Source organism: Bos grunniens, chromosome 6 (assembly GCF_055505025.1).
Source record: "Bos grunniens cultivar Pamir isolate PY7600 chromosome 6, Bosgru_T2T1.0, whole genome shotgun sequence".
NCBI classification, from domain to species: domain Eukaryota; kingdom Metazoa; phylum Chordata; class Mammalia; order Artiodactyla; family Bovidae; genus Bos; species Bos grunniens.
The window spans coordinates 19,605,348-19,617,510 of NC_141170.1; the positions used below are offsets into that span (position 1 = coordinate 19,605,348).

General features: G+C 37.6%; 1 protein-coding gene across 4 annotated transcripts in view; it reads left to right on the forward strand.

The window, feature by feature from the left end:
* Positions 1–12,163, forward strand: part of HPSE (heparanase) — a 51,923-nt gene that overhangs the window by 33,604 nt on the left and 6,156 nt on the right. For 2 of the 4 annotated variants that reach the window (XM_086404999.1, XM_086405001.1), the window contains 8 exons: positions 112–285; positions 2,624–2,792; positions 3,337–3,384; positions 3,925–4,018; positions 4,456–4,562; positions 6,098–6,212; positions 9,661–9,779; positions 10,924–11,070. In XM_086404999.1, the coding sequence (XP_086261125.1) occupies positions 112–285; positions 2,624–2,792; positions 3,337–3,384; positions 3,925–4,018; positions 4,456–4,562; positions 6,098–6,212; positions 9,661–9,779; positions 10,924–11,070 (973 nt within the window). The remainder of the gene's footprint in view (positions 1–111; positions 286–2,623; positions 2,793–3,336; positions 3,385–3,924; positions 4,019–4,455; positions 4,563–6,097; positions 6,213–9,660; positions 9,780–10,923; positions 11,071–12,163) is intronic. The other 2 variants (XR_015165219.1, XM_086405000.1) reach the window with 2 other exon arrangements.

Consider the following 12,163-nt stretch of genomic DNA (forward strand, 5'->3'; position numbering starts at 1 on the left):
CCATTTAATACAGAAATAGTAATTCATTACGAGGAGCAAATCTGGAAGCCTTCATCACTTTGACATTTCAGCTGCCGACCTAACCATGAAATGGCAACATTTTTCTTTTAGAACACTCAGTGGATATGCTGTACACTTTTGCCAGTTGCTCAGGACTGAACTTGATCTTTGGTCTAAATGCATTACTACGAACCACAGATATGCACTGGGACAGCTCCAATGCTCAGTTACTCCTGGACTACTGCTCTTCCAAGAATTATAACATTTCTTGGGAACTAGGCAACGGTAAGTGCCTCCCACCTCCAGAAACATTTCAATAATAAGGAAATACCCCTTTGGCATTATTTGTTCCTATTTATGACCTTTTTAATAATAGTAAATATGACTTTTGTCTTGGAGTATTTGTATAAATGCTCAATGGTGTAAGTTTGGAATTGTGGCAGAAAACTCCTTACATAGCCCAGATGTTATTGCTCATCCCAGTTTACATTTGAGCACTTCCACAGATCCCTTGCCTGAGGGAGCAAGAGATAGTAAGAGATGAGGGTTCAATCCCTGGGTTGGGAATATCCCCTGGAGAAGGAAATGACAACCCACTCCAGTATTCTTGCCTGGAGAATCCCATGCACAGGGCAGCCTGGCAGGCTACAGTCCATGGAGTCACAAAGAGTTGGACACGATTGAAGAAACTTAGCACGCACACACAGCTCCCTGATTCCTTTGACATCTTTAGGGTCACTTGGCAGGTCGCTTGGCAGGTTGGACTCAAGCAGTTTGCTTCTACCTTTCCATCCCTTCCTCTGTTCTCCTCTTGTTATTTAATCTCGGCAACCCCATCCTGATATTCATCTTAGGTTCAAGCTAGAAGTTCCAGGACAGGGTTCCCTCTGGGTCAAGCTCTTGAGTGTCTCCTTCTTCATTCTTTTTTTACAAAGAACTTATAAATTCTAATTAAAGTGGGTCTTCTCTGGTGGCTAAGATGGTAAAGAATTCTGCCTGCAATGCAAGAGGCCCGGATTCAATATCTGGGTGGGGAAGATCCTCTGGAGAAGGAAATAGCAACTCACTCTAATATACTTGCCTGGAGAATTCCATGGACAGAGGAGCTTGGTGGGTACAATCCATTGGGTTGCAAAGAGTCAGACACAACTGAGTGACTGACGCTTTCACTTTCAAAGTGCTAATTAGCCACATTCATTGAAGCATTTGCAGTGCTTTGTCTATACATCAGCTAATGGAACTGAACAGAAAATGGAAAGTGAGATGGTGAATACAGTTTTGACCTTCATTTCATAGATGACCAAAGAGGCACAAAAAACATTAACTAAATATATAGCTGTGTGCGTACATCTGTGCTTAGTTGCTCAATCATATCCAATTCTTTGTGACCCCATGGACTGTAGCCCACCAGGCTCCTCTGTCCATGGGATTCTTCAGGCAAGAATACTGGAGTGGGTTGCCATTTCCACCTCAAGGGGATCTTCTCAACCTGGGGATTGAACCCATGTCTCCTGTCTCCTACATTGTAGGCAGATTCTTTACTTATAATGCTAGGCAATTATGAATTAGAGAAATCTTAGAGGAGTTAGGATTTGAACCCAGGCCATCTGGCTCTAGAATGAGGTCATTGCTCTCTTGAGACTTCTGTTCTGGAGGTAAGGAGCCAGACCTACCAGAAAGCAAGCAAAGAAGTGATACATATCTATAGTGGCATGTGTTATGATAAAGTCTAGCCACAGATTTTAGGGCTCGGTGGCTAAGGATAACTAATAAGGTGAAGCACTGAAGCAGAATGGAAGGATAGAGGCAACCACATCCAGGCTTCCTGCAGCAACTACGTGAACCATCCTTACCTGTCTCTGTACATCCCTGCCTCCCAACTTTTCTACCCTACCCATCCCCAAGTCCTTCTGCTCTTCAGGGCAAGATAAAACAGTTATGTCATCACGTGTCCCTCTTCCTTGGGCTCCATTTTGCAAAGAGAAGGTCTGGTTTTCAGGGTAAAGGAGAAGAGTAAAGTAATTTGGGAAGTAGATTAGACATTTCCCGTGCCTTCCTCCCATCTCTTCAGTTTTGTTACTTCCAGATTCACTTCATATATAATTTTCCCTTATAATTCTCAATAAGACTTTTTTAAAGAATTTATCTTAATTTTTATCTGCTATTAAGATAACTTTTGACATTATGGAGGCAATATGGAGCTTCAAAAAATTCTAATTAGTGAAGATGACACATGAGTTTGGCATTTCACAGATAAACAATATAAGCTCAATAAGACTTTTAATTACCTTGTAGAAATGGGTTTTTAAATGCCTTCTCTTAGCACAATCTTTTTAAAAGTAAATCAGGCTATTAAATACTGGATACAGACTATTTCCTGAATATCCATTGGCTTAATATACCCATCATTAATTTCCAACTGTTTTATTATCCCCTCATACTTCAGTTATATAACTTAAATTTCTGTTTTCTTGTAATATCTTCTTTATAACTAGGTATTTTACCTTTCTTGACTTTGGATTCTAAGTTTTTGTAATGTGAAAAATACTCTGTTGTTTTTACGTTGGCTTCTAAATAGAAAAAAATTCTAGGTGAGCATTTATTTTGAGAATTGCTCTTTCAGAACCTAACAGTTTCCAGAGGAAGGCTGGTATTTTCATCAATGGACGGCAGTTAGGAGAAGATTTTATTGAGTTTCGTAAACTTCTAGGAAAATCTGCTTTCAAAAATGCAAAACTCTATGGTCCTGATATTGGCCAGCCTAGAAGAAACACTGTTAAGATGCTGAAGAGGTAAGAGCTAGAGGAAGCAGAACCATTTTTCTTTTTTTTTTTTCTCTCTAATTTTATTTTATTTTTAAACTTTACATAATTGTATTAGTTTTGCCAAATATCAAAATGAATCATTTTTCTTAAAAATATTTTTCTTTGGTGAAGGATCCTCAATAAACCACCTGTTATTAAATAATCTTTGGACTTCCTTGGTGGTCCAGTGGTTAAGATTCTGTGCTTCCATTTCAGGGGGGCCCGGGTTAGGTCCCTGGCCAGGGAAGTTCTACATGCCACATGGTACAGCCAATAAATAAGTTAAGCCAATTTGTTGCCTGACTAGATGGTTTACCAAAAGAGCAAACACTGACTGGCTCAAAATATCAAAGATTTGGGGGCAAATGGCACCTGTGATTAAAAATTTGTATTAGAATTAGGAAGTTCGTGTTGCTTTATCCTAAAGTAGTAACCAGCCCATTTCTAGGGAAAATAACTTGTGTGCATATATTGTGTGCATATATTATCCATATAAGGATTAAGTGATAATACAATAGATTTTTTTTTCTAGTTTCCTAAAGGCTGGGGGAGAAGTGATTGATTCAGTTACATGGCATCAGTAAGTATGTCTCCTACTGTTAATACTAAGAAAGTACAGCTAGCTTTACTTATGACCTAGTTTTCAGACGAGATCGGGCGCGTTCAGAGTGGTATGGCCGTAGACTACTTATGACCTAGTTTTCAAAACAATGTTTTCATTAAGTGCTAATTGACTTTATAGTGTCTAAAGCAGCATTGTACTAGGATTTTAATATTAATAAAGCAAAGATTTTAACTAATTTTAAGTAACATGCTGGTTTCTACAAGATCAAAGCACACTTTCATTTAAGTCATGGAACAGATAAGTGGCTAAAATGAATATACTTGCCAATGAATGGATAACCCACAATACCTACACTTGTGACTATGTTTTCTCAAGACAGAGTAACTGGTCTCCTCCCATCTTATTCTCTCCTTAGTAGAACCTCTGCCTTTTTTTTTTTTTTTTTAATAGCACAAGGGTGGGAAGAAGTAGAAAGGAGGACAAAGGTTGCTAGTTAACTTAAAAGCAGAAAGTAAAGTTTGGTGTTTCTTCCTGAATATTTTCTGAATAATTCAGCTACTATGTGAATGGGCGAATTGCTACCAAAGAAGATTTCCTAAACCCTGATATACTGGACACTTTTATTTCATCTGTGCAAAAAACTCTCCGGGTAATAGTCTTTTTTTTTCTCCTCTCTTTTTAATGTAAAACCAAAGTACTTTGTAGTCTAGCTAGTCCTAAATTCTGTGGGTGTATAAGTTTACATGTTTTTCCAGTTTTAGAGAACAGGCACTAGGTCTTACTTACCTTCAGTTCCTTCCTCTTGGGTCTTACCCATGTATATTGATTCAAAATTAAAAATACTTCCCACAGCCGTTCGGTAGAATAAACTCTCGTAGTCTGTAAGAATGGGGTTATTTGCATTCCTTCCACACCTAGTATTCCAATAAATGTTAATTGCCCCAAACCTAAATGACTGTGAACATATTTTGTAACTGTATTGGATGATGGGTCTCGGGAATGCAAGGTTTTGAATGTGGAGTAATCTTTAGCATCGTATTTGGTCCTCTTGCTTGCAATTACAAAGGAGACTTTTCTGTTCCATAGATTGTTGAGAAGATCAGACCCCTCAAGAAGGTTTGGTTAGGAGAGACCAGCTCTGCGTTTGGGGGTGGAGCGCCCTTCCTGTCCAACACCTTTGCTGCTGGCTTTATGTGAGTGAGCCTGCACTTGTCTCAGGGACCACATAGTACTCTTCTGTTCTATTCAGCTGAAATAACTCATCGGCCAAAAATCAAGGACCGTTTCTATGGCTGAACTCCAAAATTCATGCCAGATTTTGCAATAAAATGATTTACTAAATTAGTTGGACATCTTTAATGCATGGCCCAGATTAATCATTGTATGAATGAACTGCTTTAGAAGTTTTGTTCCTTAATTATGGCCCATAACTATGTGAAGCATTCCTTTCTCTAAAGAAGTACATGGTAAAAGAGTGTATCAAGAGCCTTGACCCTGAGAAGGATACTGAGTACCTATAGCTCTATTCATAGATTCTCAAGACTGTTTAGAGCCTGGAAGTAGGAGGTCACACCCGAGGGGCTGCCAATGAATTTAAAGATTTACTAAATCACTGCCTTCTCCAACCTCCACAAACTTGATTGCTTGAAAACCAACTTGTTTACTTACATTCTATTACTCGGTTAACACTCTTAACCTAACGTTCTGTATCCTCACTGAGCTTTATTCTCTTTCCTCTTCTACCCTCATTCTTAGAAGCCCTGAATAAAGCACACATCTTTATCCATATTTATCCTTATGTAGGGGCATGAGGAATAGAGAAAAGAGTGGAGGTGTTTGTTTTGCCACTAAATAAAGATGAAGGGAAGTTCCCTGGTGCTCCTGTGGTTAGGACTTTGCCTTCCAATGCAGGGGGTGTGGGTTCGATCAACTGGTTAGGGACCACATGTCTCTAGATCAAAAACCAATCGCCAGTCCAGGTTCGATGCATGAGACAGGGTGCTCAGGGCTGGTGCACTGGGATGACCCAGAAGGATGGGATGGGGAGGGAGGTGGGAGGGGGGTTCAGGATGGGGAACACATGTACACCCATGGCTGATTCATGTCAATGTATGGCAAAAACCACTACAATATTGTAAAGTAATTAGCCTCCAATTAAAATAAATTTAAATTAAATTAAATTAAAAAAAGAAAAACCAAAATGTAAAACAGAAGCAATACTGTAACAAATTCAATAATGACTTTAAAAATGGTCCACATTAAAAAAAAAAAAAAGATGGAGGAAAGAGGTGTCCATAGAACCTTATTATTTTGCATTTCACTGACCACCAGCAACCTTTACTTCATCCTCAACATGGGGATGGAGGTGGAGAGGTGGTGGGTGGGAGGATGAGCATGGATCCAACAGGATGGAGAACAATTGTCCATGTTGTCTAATTGTCTATAGTTGTGGGCATCTATGGCTTTGTAAGATGTTTTCCTACCCTGATAGGGGCTCCTATGGTATATTAATAGTCTTCAAGAATTTGTTATCATGCAGAAGTGTGAGAGCACATGAAGAAAAGGATAGTCTCTACTTCATCGGAATGTCTTATTCATGACTAATACCACTTTTCTGGTTTTCTGTCAACTCTTCCCACACAGAGGAATAAATCAGAATAGTGTAGAGGTAAAATTGAGTTATTTTGTTTTCCAAATCTGAAGAAAGCTTGGCCTCACTCTGTTCCAGGTGGCTAGATAAATTGGGCCTGTCGGCCAGGATGGGCATAGAAGTGGTGATGAGGCAAGTGTTGTTTGGAGCCGGGAACTACCACCTAGTGGATGGAAATTTTGAACCTTTGCCTGTAAGTGACCATTATTTTCCTATTATTGTGAGTCATTTAAAGTCTACTGAGGTCCCTCATTTTAAGCTTTTATGAGGAATCAATTCTTTCACTAAATTCAGTGCTCTTAGTAAGTAGCCAAACCATGGAAAGGTGGACTGGAAGAAATCTTAGAAGAAATCCATTGTAACATTTTTGTGTCTCAAGAAATTGAAACCCAGAAATAATGATTTCAACGTGAATCACTGGGGCCATGGCATGAGATTTTTTTTAAAGAGAGGGGTAATTTGAAATTTTATGACTTCAATTTTACATGATAACAAACTTGAATCAACTATTTTTCAAAGTAAACCAAAGTTGAAATTGCCATTAGTATCCAAGGTTTCAAAACATTTTTTATGTCATGAAATCATCATTTATTTAACTTTTAGATAAGCTAGTACCATGTATTTGTTCAAAAATATCACCCTAAGATTGGCTATTTTGTTAATAATCTTCAAGATATTTATGAATAAAGTCTCATTTGCACCCTATCTCCAACGACATCTGGTGCTAAATTAGGGACTGTAGCCTTTCAAATAAAAACCACCTTGAAGATACGCATATTAATAGCATAGATATAGCTCTGAGAAGTATGACCTTGATTTTTGTTATCTAAAATAGCATTTGAGAATATCTGTTTTCTAAGAATAATTCCTACGGGAATTATTTGAACACGGTAGGAAAGCTAAGAAGGTCTGCAAAAAGCACATGACAAATATAAGCTAGGCTTTTGTGGTTTACAGATATCCCCCTAAAATTGCTTTTAATCTATAGTGGTCCAAGCTCATGGAGCACACTGTTCATAATAAAATTTTTAGCAAAATGTCTTTCTACAAAATGGAATCTCTTCCCCAAGTCATTTATAATATGAGTTAAATGAAGTATGATCATTTCATTGAACAAATATCCAAAATCTACTACTGGCCATTTCTTAAATGGACCTTAAACAAGGAAGAGAAGTAAATAATTTCTTCACAATGTGCTCTAAGTACAATATCTAGAAATTAGCTACCTTACCCTGTCACTCTTTATAAATAATGCCAGCTATTTATAATGTTATCTAAAGCTTCAAACACAAACTTTTGACTTCAGAATTCTTTGTATATATGCTAAATATATTTCTTCCTCAAGGTTTACAAGTCAGCTAGAAAAACCTGAAAGAGTAAATGGTACCATTGACATCTGCAGGATCCTAGGGAATCAGCCTTAAACCTATTGTACATGTCTGTTTTCTTATTCAATTTGCATAACAGTCCTGGAAGATGGCAACACAGGTGTCTTAGATTCATTTTTCTATGTATTAATTGTTTAATTAGAGGATAATTTCTTAATAATGTGCTGGTTTCTGCTGTACAACAATGCAAATAAATCATAATTTTATATATGTGTGTGTATATATATCCAGGAGAAGGCAATGGCAGCCCACTCCAGTACTTTTGCCAGGAAAATCCCATAGGCGGAGGAGTCCTAAGTTGCTAAGAGTCAGACACAACTGAGTGACTTCACTTTCACTTTTCACTTTCATGCATTGGAGAAGGAAATGGCAACCCACCCCAGTGTTCTTGCTTGGAGAATCCCAGGGATGGGGGAGCCTGGTGGGCTGCCGTCTCTGGGGTTGCACAGAGTCGTTCACGACTGAAGTGACTTAGCATATATATATCCACTCTCTTTTGAGCCTCCCTCTCTCCTCCCATCCCACCCCTCTAGGTCGTCACAAGACGCCAGGCTGTACTCCCCATTTTTCAAATGTTGTTGTTCAGTCGCTAGGTTATTTTCTGTTCTTTGTGACCCCGTGAACTGCAGCACACCAGGCCTCCCTATCCTTCACCATCTCCTGGAGTTTGCTCAAACTCATGTCCATTGAGTCGGTGATGCCATCCAACCATCTCATCCTCTGTCGTCCCTTTTTCCTCCTGCCCTCAATCTTTCCCAGCATCAGGATCTTTTCTTTTTGCATCAGGTGGCCAAAGTACTGAAGTTTCAGCTTCGGCATCAGTCCTTCCAATGAATATTCAGGGTGGATTTGCTTTTTCATTTTTCACACGGGGATGTTCAAATTAAGGGATACTTGTGGGATTTGCTGGAGGTTACACTGTCCTGTTGTTATTCTAAAGAATGCTATACAAGTCCTGGCTCTGAACGTGCTTGCTTTCTATCCACCCACCCACCTCCCCTCATAGAACCATGCTAAAGTTATGTCTCTTGTGAAAGCATTTAATTGATTCTTCTCTGTAAAATCTTAAGTCTCCAGTGTAAAATCTTAAGCAGAGAAACAAAAGCTGTTTGCCTATTAAGTCTGCTTTATCTCAGTTCAAGAGCTTCCCTATGGCTCAGCTGGTAAAGAATCTGCCTGCAATGTGGGAGACCTGGGAGGAAGGGTTGACGTATATATATCTAGTGAATTAAAAAATAACTTTCTTATTATGAAAAATTTCAAAGTAAAGGGAAAAATATATGAAGCCCTAATCTTGTTTAATCCATAATCCTACCTATCCCTCACCTCCCACTTACTGGATTACTTCTAAGCAAACCTCAGGTATATCATTTTATATGTAAGTATTTCAGTATGTTTCTCCTTTGGAAAAACATAACACAATATAATTATCACACTTTAAAATATTGATAATAACTTCTCAGTATCATTAAATATTTAGTCAGTGTTTCACATTTTCCTTACTGTCTCAACTGTCTTTAACAGTTGGTTTATTCACAACAGAATCCAAACAAGGTCCATATATTGCATATATTATGTCTCTTTTTTAAGCATTTATTATATCTCTTAAGCCTGTTAATCTTTAACTTCTCTCTCCCTCTCTTTTTTTTTGTCTCTTGGAATTGATTAATTAAACAAACCAGGTAATTTGCTCTATAATGTTTTCCACATTCTGCATTTTACTAAGGTTTCAGAGGCAGTTGTTTTAATCTATTCAACAGATAGAAGTTTTTATCTTTCAAACTTGGCTCTGTATGTGTACGTGAGTGTATGTGTACCTAAAATTTTTGCTTTGAGATTTTTCTCTTCTTAGTTTCAATTTGTCTTTCCTGATAGAATAATACTAAAATATTAATTTTCGCTACAAAGGCTATCCACGGTTTCCTATCCCAGGAAATTTTGAATTCTTGGATGACAGACAACACAGAATATTTAAACTGCCTCTGAGCAATCAGTTATATTCTTGAGATCTATCTCCTAGCAGACATAGCCCTCTGAATCACGGAAATATAGTCCGCTGGTGATGAACAGCAGCAAACAAGATACTGCCCTCAGATTCGCGTTGGCAACACAGACCAAAAGATGAATCCTTTTTAAATACCTCTAGAATAACACTCACACTGTTTGTAGGATAGCTATTTGCTTGACACTGTTTTTGTTAAAAAGTAAGTAAAGGTCTATTTTGTCCCTCCCCTCTCCAATCACTCCAACTAGGATTATTGGCTCTCTCTTCTGTTCAAGAAACTGGTGGGCAACAAAGTGTTAATGGCAAGTGTGAAAGGTCCAGACAGAAGCAAACTTCGAGTATATCTTCATTGCACAAACACCAAACAGTAAGTGTGTAACACACCCTTTACCAATCAACAAGTTTTAATAAGTAAACACACAACTTCCTACTCTAACACCCTGCTGTCTTCTATCTATACAGTGGATCTAAGGTGTCTCGTTGTTCTTTATTTTTTTTCATTCTCATAGTAATATGGTGCCAGAGTCTAGCTTAAAAAAAAAAAGGTTAAATGTAGGCATTTACAGTCCAGCAAAGATTTGTACAATGATATAACATAATACATAATAAAAATATATTCTGAATTTAAATAAAGAATAGTACAAATGTAAGTACATAAAACAGATTGCATATGCATGATTAATCAATTGAATGACTATGAATATAAATATGAATTCATATGAGTGAATAATTATGTGACTATACTTATCATTTTGAATCATATCTGATTAATTTAATAAAGAAGAAAAATTAAAAGGTGACTGATAACAACTCTCATGTTTTCAGAAGTTTTAACCCAGTTTCTGGGATTGAGAGGCAATAGAGATTTTTATAGTACAATACTCTGGCTTTAGGTAGCAAAAAATATTTCTAAGTTTGAGATTTTTCTCTTCTTAGTTTCAGTTTGTCTTTCCTGATAGAATAATACTAAAATATTAATTTTAGCTACAAAGGCTATCCACAGTTTTCTATTTCACTGAGTGGGAGCTCTGTTTCTGGTGAGTGGCCCCATTAGAAATGGTGGGGAATGATTTAGGTGGATAAACTCTGTAAAATGTCGGTAGATTTAACTTTCTTATTTGTGTTGGTCTTTTCATAAGGTTAGAAAAAGTCTTGGTTTATATGGTTTGTAATATGAATTCATATGAGCCCACAAAATTTCCCTTTTACCATTTAACTTTCCTAAGTTATGAGCTGACTGACTTCCTCACAAGTCAGTCTGGCAAAGCAGCAAAGATCGCAAAGTTTTGAAGTCCAGAAAATGGTTGTGTAAAGAGCAATATTTTTATCATGTTTTCAAAACAGGACCACATCAGCAGTCTGATATTATCATAACTGGAAGATGCAAAGAGGGCGCAGCATCACTATAAATACGAAATACATTTAGTATTATCCGTGATTATACTGTCACCAACTACTTAATTGCTTAAATTAAATAAACACTTTTATTGAGTTCATGTATTTGCTTTTAGCCCAAGGTATAAAGAAGGAGATTTAACTCTCTATGCCTTAAACCTCCATAATGTCACCAAGCACTTGGAGTTACCACATGACTTATTTAACAAGCAAGTGGATAAATACCTCATAAAACCTTCAGGACCCGATGGCTTACTTTCTAAGTGAGTAATTTTCTTGGTTCATTTCAAACTTTCACCCGAAGTGAATTTTATTGGTCTTTGTCAGAATACTGGGTGTTGACAGGGAGCAAAAGAAAAAAATCAACTATTCCAAGTTCTAACAATTCTTAATGTTCAGGAAGTTATATGTGAATACACACTAATACAGGTGTAACTCATTTGGTGAATCAAAGCAGAAGGATGGGAAGACAAATGACAGTTATCTTACAGAAATGTTTTCATTTCAAAACAACCTGCTGTATATCAGGATCCACTCAATGCATTGAGATTATCTGCTCCAAAAAAATAATCCTTGGTAATACAGTCACTAAAGCAAAAATACCTGTATGTAATTGCTATATAAAGGCATAGAAGTTGGTATAAATTATCATGTGTCATGGATGTGATTCTCTTACAATATCAGAATAGTTTTTTATTCGTTAAAGTGAAGAAAAAGAGTGGTCAGAAATGTGCCTTTTAGGTGAATTATTTAAAGTTGGTTCTTAAACATTTTACTTTTAAAAGCCCATGATTGAATATGTCTTTAAAAGCTTATAGGCAACAGAACACCCAAGGGACTTCCCCGGTGGTCCAATGGTTAGCACTCCATGCTCCCATCGCAGGGCGCCTGGGTTTAATTCCCAGTCAGGCAACTAGATCCTATATGCTGCAACTAAGAGTTTGCATGCAGAACAAAGACTGAAGATCCTGCATGTGCAAATAGGGCACAGCCAAATAAATAAATACTTTTATAAAACCAGAATACCCAAGATTTCTGTCCAATGTGTGTTGGAAGGAGCTCTTTTCTTCATGGCTGTTCTCACACCATGTGTGTGTGGTCAGTTGCTCAGTTGTGTCTGACTCTTTGCCACTCCATGGGCTCTGGCCCGCCAAGATCTTCTGTCCATGGGATTATCTCGGCAAGAGTACTGGAGTGGGTTGCCAGTTCCTCTTCTAGTGGATCTCCCATCTCTGCAAATGCTCTACGAGTGATGTTTTCAGTGACAGCATCAGAACCTGAAAAAGTGCCATAAACATGCTTTCTCCAAAGTCCTATCCGCATAGACAAACATTATTAACACTGGGTACCATTCCA